This window comes from Nomascus leucogenys, chromosome 22a (genome assembly GCF_006542625.1).
Source record: "Nomascus leucogenys isolate Asia chromosome 22a, Asia_NLE_v1, whole genome shotgun sequence".
Taxonomy (NCBI): Eukaryota; Metazoa; Chordata; class Mammalia; order Primates; family Hylobatidae; genus Nomascus; species Nomascus leucogenys.
In genome coordinates, this window is record NC_044402.1 from 54,205,972 (window position 1) to 54,221,408 (window position 15,437).

The following is a 15,437-nucleotide window of genomic DNA, read 5'->3' on the forward strand; positions in this document are numbered from 1 at the left end:
TGGGCTTGTGGGCTTTGGCTTTGTTTTTCTTGAGGATTTATTTCCTATGCCCAGAGCCCTCGGGGCACCACACCACATGGCCCTCCCTGTGCACGGGGAGTGAAGGCTGAGGAAGGGCAGGATGGGGCCAGAGCAGGGGGAGCTCACAGGGAATGGGAAGCATGCTGAGAGAGGAGAGGGAGCAGGAAGGCAGCTAGAAAGGTGGACAGTTGGAGAGGTCAAGGGGTCACCTCGTCAGAAGTCAGGGAGTCACTTACAGGGGGTCCAGGAATACCAGGTGGGCCTTTGGGGCCAAGGAGACCTCGAGGTCCCTGCATTCAGGGTGAGGGGAGGAGACGGCATGAATGGATAAAACTGTTTCCCATTAGTGCCCATGTCCCCCTCCTGGCTTCCCCAGAGCCCCCTCCCCCAGCACCAGCCCTTGGACACTCACCGACTCTCCAGGCAGCCCTCGAGGCCCAATCTCCCCATCATCTCCCTGGAGGAGGAGGATATGGTGAAGCTGCTATGCCTTCTAGACCTCCCCTGCACCCAGCCCCTACACTTGCCACTACACTTACCCTCTCTCCATCCTCACCAGGGGGACCAGGAAGGCCCTGGGCACCAGTATCACCCTGCAAAATGGGGGAACTCATAAGAGGGGCCTCAGAGCCCCCAACACAGGCAGACACCGAACCTTTGCACTTAGCCCATCCATTACTTTCACCGAGCTCCTGCCAAGCCTCCAGCCTCCCTTCCCTACCTATCCTCACTGCCATAGAAGATCTATCCCTGATTACAACACACACCCACTAATGTACTCACCCTATGGCCCTTCTCTCCAGGGAGCCCTGGGAGTCCATCAAAACCTCGGTCACCCTAGGAGGAGGAGGGGCAGCCAGAGTGAGGACATGGCCCTGTCCAAGCCCACCCCTCCCTACTGCACCCTGAGTTGGGGGGGCGCTGATCCTGGGGGAGCCTGGGGAACTAGGTCATCCCCAAGAAATAATTAAGCCCAGCGTGGGCTGAAGGCTACAGGCTTCAGGGAGGGGCCCAAGCCTGTTACCTTCACTCCAGGTTCTCCAGGCATCCCTCGGGCTCCATCAGCACCTGCCCGGCCCTGGGAGAACAAGGGAAGTGTCAGAACAAGCAGGGGCGCAGTTCCCCACACTGCAGGCCCTGTCTCCCCACAACACCCATTCACTCCTGGGGCACTCACCCTTCGCCCAGCCTTGCCAGGAGGGCCTGTGAGGCCCTGAGGTCCTCTGGGACCCTGGTGAGAGGAGAGATGGGGTGGGGTTAGGAGGCATAGGGAGGGGAGTGAGGGAGACTGAGCTGGGGAACAGATATGGGGGTGCAGTGGAGGAAGGTGGTCACCTGAGGTCCTAAGTCTCCAGACTCTCCTTTCAGGCCAGGGCTCCCAGGTTGGCCCTGGGAGAGAGAAGAGAGGACAGCCATAATGAAGGATACACCCAACAGTGGCCTCAGAGTGTTCCCCAAAAGAAGCCCCTTTCCAGAACAAAGCATCCTCCACCCAAGCACCCTACTCACTCACCAAGGGTCCAGGGCGTCCTGTGTATCCCATGGGGCCAGGGGGTCCACGAAGTGCCAGCTAGGGGAGCAGGGGGACAGCAGAGCTGAGGGAGAGGCAGTGGGAACCCCCAGCCCCAGCACCCTCCAAATTCACCCTTCCTCTCCTGAAGCTCATCCACTGTCCAGGATTCTCCCCAGCCTCCCTGTTAACCCCAAACCAACCCAGGCCTCCCCTGCCGCACATTCACTCCAGCCAACTCTTCCAGTGCTCCCCAGAGCCTTCCCTTTCCAGGGAAGCAGCCCCACTCACCCTCGCCTGCTGCAGGATCGCCTGGGCCTGAGCCTCCTGGGCCGCCACCACAGGGCCCTTGTCACCCCCACCACTGCCAAACCGGAACTGAGGGCAAGGAGAGAAGGTCCAGGTTCCCTTCCAAGAAAGCCATGGGACCCTCACAGCCAGAGGCTTTCTCCAGCGTTTCTGCCCCTTGCCCCAGGTTCTGCCCATCCAGCATTTCCCATGGCTTCCAGATAATCACTTAGAGGATTCCAGAAACTCAACTCCTGCCCTCCTCCTCCACTGTCCAGCCTCTGCCTCCAGAAAGACTCTCTTTTGGTTCTAGAGCCCCTGAAATATAGGCTGTTCTGCCCAGTCCTAGAAGACTGGTGTTTGGTTCTAGGTCATCTAATGAGGCCCCATCTCCCCAACCCCAAAGATGAATCCCTTTGGAGTGATGATCTTTAGAGACTCCTCCATAGCTTTCCTGCCCATCTGGTTTTTGGTAACGTGACACAATTCCTTGTCTCCCCCATCAGCATGTTCCAAAACCCAAGAGACAACTCACTGGGAGCATGAGAGATGTGCCAGGAGGACCAGGAGCCCCATCTGATCCAGGGAGACCTGCTCGGCCAGGGGGTCCCTGGAGTGGGAAGAGAATGCAAAAGATGGAGTGAAAGATAAGGCACATCAAGATCTTAGCATGATTTTGAAATATCCTCTTCAACAGAATAAGTGTAGACTCCTCTAGCTCTTTCCTGAGTCTCCCACCCCCATGGGGAAAATTGAGGGTGAGAAACCAGATCGGTACCCTCCCCAGCCAGAGTCTGCCCTATTTTCTGGTTGCTGGGAAGCACGACCATCCCCTCATTCATTAACAAGCCACCTAACAAGAAATTACTGGGCATGGCAGCCCCCTCTTGGATAGCACTAGCTCCCCCGAAGCTCCCCCCTCACATAGAGGACACCCCCTTACCCTCTCTCCAGGGTCTCCAACTGGGCCTGGGTTCCCCTGGATGCCAGGGGGACCAATCAATCCCTGAGGAACAAAAGAGTAGGGGTCAGGTGGGGGCATTCAGACAGGTGGGGACACTCAGCCTGTGGCTGAGGAGTGGTCTGTGCAGAAGAGATCTGGGAATCTGGGAAGCGTGGAGGGATGCTCCCGAGTTCTGAGGAGGAGGCCTGGGCATATGTGGGGAAGGCTCAGATGAGCACATAGAAGGGGTTTCTAAGAAAAGAATGGCCACCAGGCCACTGCTAGACTTACTGCAGGGCCTTCTGGGCCAGGGGGCCCCTCCACGAGCATACCCTGTGGAGTCAAAGGTTAAAAATCAGAGGCAACAGGACCAGCACACTCAACCCCACTTGCTTCTCTTATTTCCACTGCCTCAGCCCTGTGACCAGCATAACTTACAGGTTCCAACACCGCAGGCTCTCCTTTCTCTCCCTTCAGCCCTCGGGGTCCATGGGCAGCCTGAGGGAGACACACATGTAACCCCCAGTGGGGCCCGTGAGCAGCGAGGACACTAGGCCTGTCCCCATCTCAACTCCAACCTTGATTCTTAGATCCTCTCGAGACCACTTCAGCCCTACCTCAAAGCCCTACAGCCCTCCCCTAAAACTCCCTCTCACAAACCTTTCAAGCCTGCCAAGGAGACCTCAGGGTTCCCTGCCCCCACTCCAGTTCCCACCCCAACCTCAGCAAACACAACCTCTCCATCTCCCTGAGAGCCTCTTTCAGGAAGATCCCCAGAACGTTCCAGTGTTTTTGTTTGTTTGTTTGTTTTTCTTTTTTTCTGAGATGAAGTCTTGCTCTGTCACCCAGGCTGAAATACAGTGGCGCAATCTCGGCTCACTACAGTCTCTGCCTTCCGGGTTCAAGCGATTCTCCTGCCTCAGCCTCCGAAGTAGCTGGGATTACACTGGGATTACAGATGTGCACCACCATGCCCGGCTAATTTTTGTATTTTTATTAGAGATGGGGTTTCACCATGTTGGCCAGGCTGGTCTCAAACTCCTGACCTCAGGAGATCCACCTGCCTTGGCCTCCCAAAGTGCTGGAATTACAGGCGTGAGCCACCACACCTGGCCCCTTTCAGGGATTTTAAACCACCCACCTTCCCAAACCCTCCTCTAGAGGACCCTATCCCATCTCCCAAATTCCCTCCCTAGAACCTTAAGAAACCTTCCACAGATTTACCCCAATACATCATAAAATAATCTCTCTAAGATTGTGGGTAGATTTTTATTTGGGGTAAGAGGAGGGCATGGACCCCTGTGAGAACCTGACAAAAGCTAGACTGGGGGAGGTGGTTTACGCCCATAATCCCAGCACTTTGGGAGGCGGAGGCAGGCAGATCACCTGAGGTCAGGAGTTTGAGACCAGCCTGGCCAACATGGTGAAACCCTGTCTCTAATAAAAATACAAAATTAGCCAGGCGTGGTGGCACATGCCTGTAATCCCAGCTACTTGGGAGGCTGAGGCAGGAGAATCTCTTGAACCTAGGAGGTGGAGGTTGAAGTGAACCAAGATCGTGCCATTGTACTCCAGCCTAGGCAACAAGAGCAAAACTCCACCTCAAAGAAAAAAAAGAATCTGATGAAAGCTGTGAGTCTTTCTCCAGAAATGAAAAAGTATATGCTATTATGCACAGGATTTTATTTAGGATTTCAAAGGGTTCACAAGTTTAAATATGCCCCAAAGGTTAAGCATCCATACTCTAAGTAAATTTGGAGGCCAGGCACGGTGGCGCACACCTGTAATCCCAGCACTTTGCGGGGCCGAAACAGGCAGATAATTTGAGTTCAGTAGCTTGAGACCAGCCTGGCCAACATGTGAAACCCCGTCTCTACTGAAAATACAAAAACTAGCCAGGCACAGTGGCACATGCCTGTAACCCCAGCTACTCGGGAGGCTGAGGCAGGAGGATCGCTTGAACCCGGGAGGCAGAGGTTGCAGTGAGCCAAGATCCTGCCACTGCACTCCAACCTGGGTGACAGAGTGAGACCCTGCCTCAAAAAAAAAAAAAAATTGGAGAGCAGTCCCCACTGAATGCATTGCCCTTCCTCTGGCCCTCAAGTACATTCCAAGCCCATCAGTTCCCTCCCTTGCACACCTCCACTCAGATACCTGTTCCCAACTCTAGGGCTAGAAACAAAATAAGAACATGAAGAATGGGAGACATTCACCACCACCCCAACTCCCCCCAACAAAGATCTTCAGAATGTCCCTCTCCACCTTCATTCTGACCAAACAGCAATGATCAGTTTCAAAACTCTCTGAAATCCCATATCGACCCCAAATACCCAGAGAGCAGCATAAAGGAAAGGCAGTAGAAGCTCAAGGGAGGCAAGAGAGGGGAGGTATGGGATGCCACAGCAGGGTAGAGGAGGCAGCCAGAAATGCAAGGCAGGCAGAAGATGGAGCAGAGTAGACAGGAAGCAGTCCCACTGACAGGGAATACTGGAAGATATGAGAACAACTAAGGGACACAGAACAAAATGACAAACACTTGGAAGCAAGAATGATGCCAGGGCCGAGGAAAATTAAACATGGCCAACATGGCTAGAAAACAAACTGGACAAACAGGAAGTGGCTGAACAGACAGGAAGCAGCAAAGGAAAGAGGATCCAGGAGGTGAACCTTCAACAACATGGCTACCGTGACCCAGAGAGAAAAGAAAGGCACAAAACAGGTAGAATGTGACTCCTGCAAAGGGAATCACGACAGTGAAGGGTAATTCTTCCAGAAAACACAAACATCAAGGCTAGGACACACAGGAAGTAGCCATGAGAAATATCAAGCCCCACAATGGAAACTTTATGATTTAAATGACCTGAGGCATACAGGAAGCAGCTTATTGTCAAAGGAAATTGTCACAAGATAGTATGGAAAAACTAGAGCCAGAACAGAAATAATTCCCTTGCAGTCCAACCTGACACAGTTACCAAGATGGATGCCACAGCTAGAGAAGGCAGGAAGGGACAGATAATAAGTGGCCTGTAGGTTAAAAAAAAGGTGACATAGGAAGTTAGATCGTTTGGTAGAAACATGAACAAAAAATTGTTTCACCAAAAAGAAATGATAGAGAAACACTGAAAATGGACACAAGGTAGTAGTTTATTGACCAAAAGCTTTATGAGATCCAGCTTCAGTTAGACAGGAAGTGATCAAGAAAGACAGGAAGTGGTTACATAATTTTTTTTTAATTCCCAATTGCCCTGAGCAGAAGTATCCACAAGAGTCACAAGGTAAGACATTTGGCAAGGGAAGGCAGGTAGTAATCTTTTCAAGCAACATATACATCATATGTGAACAGAAAATGACAAGTCACAGATGGGAAGTAGCTCACAGCCAACAGCCAAGGATCGAAACCAACAAGAAGCAATTCTTGTAGCTCCCACTGGTGGTCAAGAATGAAAGAGAAGCTCCTTTCACTTACGGCTCCTGAGTGGGCTGTCTCCGCAGAGAGGGCAGGGCCAAGCTCTGTCTCCTCACGATAATCATCCCCATAGCCATAGGTGTAATCGTAGGGCCCTTCAGGGGGGTCTGTGCCACCCTCCCCATATTCCTCTGCCTGGAACCTGTCAGCTGTGGGGGGGACCTGGAGATCTGTCTGCTCCTTCCCAGGGATGGGGAGGGAGAGGGGTAGATGGGGATGTTAGGGCTGAGAGGAGGCTTACCCTGGACCCCAGGGTGTGACAACTTCTAGCCCAAAGGATTCTGAGGTTAATCAGAACTGGAGTTTTTCTCCCAAGAAGAGCCATGGGAGTGGTTGTATATAAATGGAAGGGCCATCAAAGGCCAAAAATGGGGAGAGATGTCCAGAAAGTGGGTCCAGTGGGAAGAAGTGGTGGATAAAATGAAGGGTGGCCGGAGGGCTGGATGCAGAGTGGACAGTCCATGGACACAATGACAAAAGAGTCTAGGAATGACCAAAGAGATAGAGAAGACAAAAGATGACAACATTGGACAGAAAGTGGCTCCTGGGAACAGAAATAGGACATAGAAAGTAAGACCATTAGACACCAACATGGAAACGAAGTCACTCAGGAATCAAAGAATCATGGAAGGAGGCCTGGATACTGAAGGGAACTGGCTGGACTTAAACAGTCAAGCAGGTCCATAGTTCTAGAGTGACCCAAAGACAGAGGCCATCGATGGAAATGAGGAAGAACCCTCCGGCCAGAGGAAGGGCTGGTCCATCAAGACGTCATGGGCTGAGGGGAGTGAGTCACAGGTGCCCATTGCCCCCCGCTGGGGTGAGGGTGGGGCATAGAGTTACCTCCTCGAGGGGTGGCAAGAGGCTCGACTCCAGGATTTCTTCCTCTTCACCTGGGGTGGGGTCCTGACCCCAAGGAGAGAAGGAGAAGAGTAGCACAGGGTGGGAAGGAAGGAGAAAGGTTAGCGGAAGGGAGGCAAAGCAGCACCTGTCCCCCGAGGGCAGGGTCTGTCTGTGCTGGGGGATGGGGGAAATCTCAGATCTTGCAGCCCCTTTGGAGGGGGATAGTTGGGGAGAGTGAACCTCCAAGGTCATAGAGGTTTGGGGGCAGAGATCTGGATGCCCCAGCTCTACCTGCTGGTAACTGCTGCCTCTGGTCCTGGGGGTGGGCCAGGCAGTGGGGGAAGCTGCCCTCCGAGCTGGGCGTCGGGAAAGGGGAGGCTGGTCCCATGCTGGGCCAAAGCCTGCAGTTGGAGAGGGCCTCCAGCCTGGTGAGGGGGACGCCTGCCGGGCCGCTGACCTCTTGGCAGGTGGGGTAGGCTTTCGGGGAGGGGTCCGATGCCCCCTAGGGGAAGGGGGAGGCCTGTGGTGGGGGCTCCCAGGGTGCTGCAGCAGAGAGACAGGGAGGGGGCAGGGAGTAAGTAAATCCCCATAATCTAAATACACTGTGCCTCTCCCCACAGCATGGGGAGGGGAGGAAGGTGTCCTAGGAGATGATTGCTGAGGGTGCTGGGAGAAAGGGAAGAAATGAAGGGGTCCCTTGAGTTTACCTGATAATCAGGGGTTGTCCCCGTAGTCATCACATCATAATAGGGGGGCTCGTAGTCATAGTAGAGAGACTCAGTGGGCTGGGATTCGGGGGTGGGCATAGAAGGAAGGGGATGGGTAATTGGAAGGTGTGGGGTGAAGGGTGGGAGAGGGAGATACAAAGGTGGTGTGGGAGTTGGGAAACAGGGGAGGTGTGGAGTTCGGAAACAGAGAGTTGAAGATGCAAGGAGAGGTTGAGGGTCAGGAGGGAGGTGGGGAGAGGTGGAACAGAGGGAAGAGGTTCCACATGTGGGGCAGAAGCAGACATGATTAAGAGATTGACCCTCTGATCTTTAGACCACTGACCCCAGAGCCTATCTGTATTCCAACTGTCCAGACCCCACCCAACCCAGGCTCCCTTCCCTTCCCTTCCCTTCCCCCCACTACCTCCCCTTTTCCTGCCCCTCCAGGTAGGTGGGGGCCAAAGACTGGGCTCCCCACCCCCACACTTCTGCAGACCCACCCCTCCTTTGATATTCCCTCCATCCCCACTCCTTCCCATTCCTCCTCCTTGGTCTCACCATCCCGACTGCTTTCTCCTGGCTTCAGTCCCCTCTCCTACCTGCCTCCCCAGCTCTCACTCCTCCCCCACTGTCTCCCAATCTCTTAATTCAAGGAAGGAAGGGAAAACCCAGGGACACAGTTCCAGGAAGACTGGAAGAGGAGACGCAGAGCAGGGAACACAGCTCCCAGCCACGAATTCTTCATAACAACTCTTTTTATTTTTAGATGAAAATAAAAAGGCTGATGAATGAGGACTAGGAGGAGGGGGTGATGGGAATAGGGAGATGAGGGTGGGGAGGACAACTAAGGAGGAGAGATGCCTGGGTGTCTTTCCTCTCTGGGGTGTGCTGCACTTGGGGGTTCTCCCAGCTCCCTCACCTGGCTCTGGGGTTCCTGATTTTGTGGCCTATGAAGTCTTGACGGTTGCTGCTCTGGAGATCTCTGGGCTCTGTGAGGCTGTTGGTTTTGGGGTCTTTCCCTCTGGCCCCTCTCACATTCCAGCTCCCTCTTTTCACACAATTCATAGGCTGCCTGGACCCCTGGGACAATGGCCAGCTCCTGGACATCACCCTGCAAAGACATGAGAGAGATGGAGCAGAGAGATTCAGAGAGAGACAGAGGGTATCACCCGGGAGAAAGAGTAGGAGGCCAATCCTAGGTAAAACCCTATGATGGGAGAAGGTCACTGTCAGTCCTCCATATGCATAGCCCTTTTCAGTTTTCAAGGGATCTCATAGGACCTTCATAACAACCAGGAAAGTTGGCAGAATGAGGATATTTCTTTCTACCCATTTTTCAGATACATTCCATTCAGAAAAGCCCAAAAAGGCAATGACTGCCCCAAGGTCACCCAGAGTGGCAGAATCAGGACCAGATCCCAGGCCTTCCAGAATTCTTTGCCTCCCCTCTGCGCTTTGTGGCAATGCATGAGCCTTTCCACAGTGGCTTCCAGAGACAGGGCTCAGCTTTAGATGCCTTGGCCTTCCAATGGCAGTGATGATGAGAATTCTCTGGACCTCTAGAAATGGAGTGGGGAGAATCCATTCCTGAGTTCCAATGGCATTTACTTTTGCCCACACATAGTGCTTAGTATACTCTCCATTGCACCGTAATTTAGGGATGTTGTCTCATTTCCAGAGCCCACCTGGGAGCTATTGGGGGTGCTAGAGACTTTATATTCTTCTTCTTTGTTTTCCTTGTCCAGCAGGTATTCAGAAAATGTTGACTGGCTTGGAGGGTGAATGGAGGGATGGATGAATGGATAGATGAGTGGATGGGTGGCTGGGGGCTTACATGCATTAATGAATGGGAGCATTGATAAATAGTGAATGAATATATGTATGTATGGGAGGGTGGACTGGTGGGCAGATGAACAGGGGTTACAGAGTAGATGGAAGCAAATGGGTGAATAGGTAGATGGGTGAACTTATGTGGGTGAATGAATGGTCAGATGGGAAGTAAGTGGGTAAGGAGATGGGTGCATGAGTATATTGAAGGAGGGAGTGGTTGAGTTGGTGGAAGTTATAATGGATAGATGGTGGCCGAATGGATGCATGCATCCTTGTGTGCATGGGTAGATGGGGAGGGTGGGTGGGTGAGTGAATAGCTGGATGAAGGAGTTGAAGAGGATAGATGGGTGGAAGCATAGATAGGTGGTTTGAAGGGGAGAGTGGTTAAGCAGGGGGAGGATGGACAGGTGGGTGGATATAAGCCTTCATGCATGAGTAGGTGGGTGTGTGATGCACAGATGAGTAAATAGATGGGGGAGTGGGTGGTGGATGTGTGCATAGGTTGGCTGAGGAGTGAGTGAATTGATGGGTGGGTGAGGAGAGAGAGGGGTTGAAAGGATGGATGGATGAGGGAACTGATGAAGACTGAAGGACAAAGTAAGTGGCTGTGGACAGTCCTGCCATATAGGTAGGCATCTAGTTCTCCTGAAGAGAACAGTAGCCCTGAAGATAGAAAATAGAAATGAAAATTCATAAGAAAAAAAAATGAAGGCCTAGGGAATAGGAAGATGACATGCTGGGGCCAGAAGGGGAGTGGGCACAAGATAGGGGACCAGAAGTCAATCCTGCCTCTGATTGCTCTGGTTACCTCAAAGACTTCTTCATCCAGAATACGGGCACCAAAGATGATCACTCCATGGGTGTCCAATACTGGACGAGCACTTCGGGGGAGAGGCCGGGTGACTCGCTTCTTGCAGTCAACAATGAGGGTGACAGATTGGCCCTTCACAGCCACAGCCACACGGTGCCACCTGGACATGGTAGGAGAGGTTCAAGTGAACTCTTGGCTGACTGAAGTGGGGGAGTCAACACGGCTGGAGAGCAGTGATGAGAGTTGAAGCCAATGGTGATAAGAGCAGTAATAACAATGGCTACCATTTATCGAGTGTTTACAGTGCACCAGGCACCATGCCGTCACTTTCTTATTTGTGCCAATTCTATTTAATGTCCATTTTACAGATGTAGAAACTGAGGCTCAAAAACTTCAAGTAACTTGCCCAAGGTACAAGCTAGTTCAACATGCAGAGAAGGCTGTACACTCTAAAGCCCAAACTCTGGACTAGAAGTGACTGAAGTTTGGGCAGTGGGTAGGTGTGGTGTGGCCCAAAGGTCTGAAGGGTTTCACAGTTTAGAGTGTAGGGGTTCGGGGGCACTTCCTCCTGAAAGTGTGGGCCAGGCAGACCAGAGGAGCAAACAAACTTACTTGCCATCTGCTAGGCTGAGGCCTCGGAAGACTGGCTGAGAGGGAGGTTGAGGCCGCCCAGTCTGGTCTTCATATAGGAAGCGGACAGGTCGGCCCAGCTCCAGGCCCAGCTGTCGGACACCCTGGGCACTGTAGAGAGTCAGGAGGGGAGCTTGGAGACCAGGGCGGGTCCGGACAACAGTCAGCAGAGAGAAATCTTTGGGAAATCCTCCTAGTATCCGAGAGACATACACACAGAGTGAGAGGCAAAGGGAGCTGCCACAACCCCTTTCCTCCTGGTGTCTGATCCTAGGCCCCATCCCATTACCTCCCCCAGGCCTCCCTACTCCACCATGTCACCCATACCTGGGAAAAGCTGGCGAGTGGGTGCACTGAGCTGGGCAGGTCGTGCCACTCGGTAGGCCACATCAGCTGGACAGATGCCTTTCGCTCTCCGGACACCATCAGGGAGGGAGGGGAACCTCAGGGCCCGGAGCACATCCACAGGGGGTGCACCTGGGGGAGTCCATGACTATCAGGAGAAGGGACATGCCCTCAGGAGGCCATAAATAGGGGACATTTGGGATCTAGAACTCAGCTTTCCAGGGCTCAAACTCCCTGCAAGGGAAAGGTCACCTCACCCTCATTTGCTTCTGAACAGTGCCTGAATGGATGGGAAACGCAAAGGTACCTGGAGGCAGGGCAGCATCAGCTGGCATTCAACCCCATGACACTCCTGCCCCTCTCTCTCCTAGCATCTGCCTGTCTTACGCTCTCCCTTTGTCTTTTAGCTTATGAATCTGTCTCTCTCTGTGCTCTCTGAATATCTCTCAACTCTTCATCTGCCTCCTGTCTCTCTCACTCTCTTACTCTCTCTGTCTCTTTATGTTGGTCTTTCTGTCTCTGTCTCTTCTGTCTTCCTCCATTTCTCTCACATTCTGTCCATCTTTTTCTCTCCCTTGCTCTCACTCTCTTTCCATATCTCTCACTCTCTGGGTCTCTGGCATCTGTCCCGTCTCCAGCACAAACAACATCTGGGCAATCGATCATCCTGGGCACAGGAGGTGCAGGGGGGCCAAGAGGAAGAGATCAGAGAGGCAGCTCTATGAGAGGGGCTTTAAGCAGCTACAGATCCCAGGTTTGGGGGATGGGGTGGGAACAACCCTGACCATGCTGAGGAAAAATATATAAGAAAGCTCTCCCAGGAGTCTGTGCCTCCTGGTTTAGGAGATGAGTTGGGGAGGGGTGGAGGAATGGGGGGCGGGGGCTGAAGCTGCCACGCAGAGCCGGAACAGGTCCAGGGCCCCGAGCCACACATCTGTGGATCCCATCAGAGTGCTTGCCCAGAACCCAGGCAAGCTCCCCACACCTGGAACCTCAATCCTGTCTCACCACCCCCACCAACCCCATCACCTGGGACCCAAAGATTCAAGACCCAGCCCACCAGCCCTGTCTACCTAGAACTCAGCTTCCTAGGGCTCAAACTCCGTGGAAAACAAAAGATCACCTCACCCTCACTTGCTCCCCTGTATACATACTCTTCACACCATCAGCTCCAGATTGGAAAAATCCCAAAGAGAGTTCCAGCAAAACTTTCATAGAAGTGTGGGGCAGGGCAGAGGCCACAGCAATCAGGAGAGTGGAGCTGGGTGGGGTGGGTGAGGTGGGGCGGGCAGGCAGAGAAAAGGCCCTTTGAGTCCAGGAGCCGGGAAACCACGGCCTTCCCCCCCAACCCCCACCTAAGCCTGGCCCCCGAGCGTGTGGCAGCTCCGCAAACACCAACACACAAGGGCCGCTTTGAGAGACGAAGGGTGAGTGAGACAGAGACACACAGACTCACAGAGACCCCAGGCCAAGGAGACCTCAGAGGCCCCCACCCTCCACCAAATCCCAAGGGAGTACAATTCGATCATATGGACGACCTACCCACATGTCCGCCCACCATCTTCCCACACCAGGCCACATACTTGCCCCACTGTCTCTAGCCTCATCTGCCCCACAGGCTCTCCACTAGTAGCCCCATCACCCTCCACCACTCTACCTCTGGCCCCCCAAATGCCTTATTCTCTAACCTTAGGAATTCTACAGTAACTCATTTCCCTAAAGTCCCATCTCTACCCACTCAGCCCCTGAAATAAGAAACAGTCATTTAGCCATTCCCCTGCCTCCACGCCAGAGGATCCCTCTTCCCCCTAAGAAAGACTCCTAGAGTCTACAGGCACCATACGCCTCAATTTCCTGGCCCTGGACCTCACTGTCCTCACATCTTGGAAGTTCTTCCTTCTGTAATCTAATCTAAATTTTTTATGCTGCCATCTGACCATTCTCTCTCTAAAGCAGAGAAGAATTGAATAGTCAAGTTAAATACAAATCAGCCCTCAGTGTCTCCAGAAATGGTAGGCTTTTTCCAGCCTGCTGAGGGCTTGGTGCTCACAGCCCCCTCCTCCCTGACATCAAATCCCTTTTCCTAGAAGCCAGGAATTCTGGGTCCTGGGAAAAAGAAGGAAAAGATCAGGGTTGTGGACACCAGGGTCCCAGGGGAGCCTGGCTGCTCAGAGGGAGGAAGGGCTAGGCAGGAATGCAAAGAGTTGGCTCTGGCCTCAGACACCTGATCCTGGCCTGTCCAGCGGGCCGTCCTGTTGGCAGCCAGCCCCAGTGCTCCCCAGAGCCAGCTGCGTGGCAGCATCCAGGGCACAGGGAGGGGGAGGGGGACCCTGTCCAGGAGGCCAATGAGACAGGTAGTCAAGGCATCCTTTCTTTCTAGGCTTACTGGGCTCTGCTCTGAATCACAGGTGCTCACCCTTAACCCAGAGATACCGACAGAAAGGCCAGAAGACACACATGCCTCACCCATCAACATTGGCATCTACCATCCCCACAACCAGCAATGACTGGACCGGGCTGGCCCTGGCCATCTTCAGTTCTTCCCAAGGACCCAAGACAAGCATCCATCCCCATTGAGGGTCTCTAAAGTGGTCCTCCACCTTTCAGCCTTATCTGCCCTCCCCCAGTCACTTCAAGGACAAAGAGATCCCTACCCTGATGCCAAGGAACACAGGTGTCCTGCCCTCCAGCCTGGACCCTCGAAGCCCCAGATCTCCTTGTTAGGCTCAGAAGCTGCTGCCCCAGGCATCAGCTGTCCCCTTCCCAGAGACACTCAGAGCTCCAGCCTGACTCCGAGGACCCAGGCATCAGGACTCCTCTTACCTGCCCAGCCTGGGGCCGCGCTCAGCCCCAGCACCAGAGGTAGGAGGAGGAGGAGGTGATGGCAGTGGCTGCACCGCTCCATGGCTGAGAAGCCGGAACGCCGGGTCCCAGGGACCCAGGTCGGCCTGAAACGCTGGATGCCCTGAGGCTGACAGAAGACAGGGAGCAGACTATGAGCCTCAGACGCCGGGGTCCCAGGGAGGTCAGAGGCTGCGGGCAGCGACAGCTGTCAGCGGCCCAGCTCCATGCAGCAAGGCGCCGTCGGGGCTCCCGGCACTGCTCCCTCCTCGGTGGCTGCCGCTTCTGTGTGTCCCCGGCCACCCTGGCGCCCAGAGCCCCCACCTCGCTCCCGCCCCCGGCCCGGCCCCCGCCTCCAGCCGCCCGCCCACAACCACCGAAGGGAAACTCCACCCTCAGTCTCCACCTGGGGAGGGAGGCGGGAACCCTCCCTCTATCGCTCGCTCTCTCCTGCTCCTTGTAGGTCTCAACGGCCTGTACCCTAAGATTCTCTTTTCGGGAACCCCAATATCTTCCCTAGCCTCTTCCTTTTCTAGGACCCAAACGTCCAGTCACACACACCCCCTCCCATTCCCTTCCTCTTGGGGGCCCAGAGCCCCCTTTCAGCAGAGGCCTGGGCGGGATTTAGGGCACAGTGGGAGGGGGAGAGGCGGGCCTGGGGGGTCTCAGTCCCCACCCCACCCATAATCAGGTCTCCATAATTACTTCCCTCACCCCGCCCCGTGTAATTACAGAGCCGGGCCGGGGAGGGGGTATTTATAGACAAGGCTATAGATAGCGACGAACTGGGGCGGGGAATGTGGGGGAAGGTGTTCTACGGGGAGCAAGAGGCCAGAGACTGGGACCCACCGACAAACACAGGATAGTCAAGTCCAAGGAGATGCAAATGAGGGACGCGGTAAGGGAGTCCCAGAGCCCAGGTAGAGGGGGAGCAGTGTAAGATGAGCGAGCAGTCGACTCTGGTTGGAAGGGTCCAGGGAAATGGGGTCACTCAGGGACGTGTGCCGCCTCCGGGCGGGCAACGCCTGAGAAGCCCGCAGCGCTCGGCGCCCAGTGCGCCTCCACGAGCGGGCACCGCGCCGGGTCTGCCCGGAGCCCGCAGCGCGGCCGGAGGGAAGGCCGCAGCGAGCCGAGGCGCCGCCGCCCGCTGGCGCGGAGAGGGCACGAGCAAACAAGGCGCCTTTGAGAATCCACCGCCCCCC

The 15,437-nt window shown here is 54.4% G+C and overlaps 1 protein-coding gene across 2 annotated transcripts in view; it reads right to left on the reverse strand.

Annotated features, from left to right (window-relative positions):
• Positions 1-14,526, reverse strand: part of COL11A2 (collagen type XI alpha 2 chain) — a 29,660-nt gene extending 15,134 nt beyond the window's left edge. The window contains exons 1-21 of one of the 2 annotated variants that reach the window (XM_030802887.1): positions 14,218-14,526; positions 11,377-11,526; positions 11,032-11,242; positions 10,417-10,579; positions 8,698-8,889; positions 7,779-7,856; positions 7,072-7,134; positions 6,229-6,408; positions 3,201-3,260; positions 3,054-3,095; positions 2,763-2,825; positions 2,355-2,429; positions 1,823-1,909; positions 1,535-1,591; positions 1,357-1,410; positions 1,199-1,252; positions 1,046-1,099; positions 805-858; positions 561-614; positions 434-478; positions 258-311 (exon numbers count right to left, since the gene is read on the reverse strand). In XM_030802887.1, the coding sequence (XP_030658747.1) occupies positions 258-311; positions 434-478; positions 561-614; positions 805-858; positions 1,046-1,099; positions 1,199-1,252; positions 1,357-1,410; positions 1,535-1,591; positions 1,823-1,909; positions 2,355-2,429; positions 2,763-2,825; positions 3,054-3,095; positions 3,201-3,260; positions 6,229-6,408; positions 7,072-7,134; positions 7,779-7,856; positions 8,698-8,889; positions 10,417-10,579; positions 11,032-11,242; positions 11,377-11,526; positions 14,218-14,299 (1,872 nt within the window). In that variant the 5' untranslated portion in view covers positions 14,300-14,526. The remainder of the gene's footprint in view (positions 1-257; positions 312-433; positions 479-560; positions 615-804; positions 859-1,045; positions 1,100-1,198; positions 1,253-1,356; positions 1,411-1,534; positions 1,592-1,822; positions 1,910-2,354; positions 2,430-2,762; positions 2,826-3,053; positions 3,096-3,200; positions 3,261-6,228; positions 6,409-7,071; positions 7,135-7,778; positions 7,857-8,697; positions 8,890-10,416; positions 10,580-11,031; positions 11,243-11,376; positions 11,527-14,217) is intronic. The other variant, XM_030802888.1, reaches the window with a different exon arrangement.
• Positions 14,527-15,437: the final 911 nt, after the last annotated feature.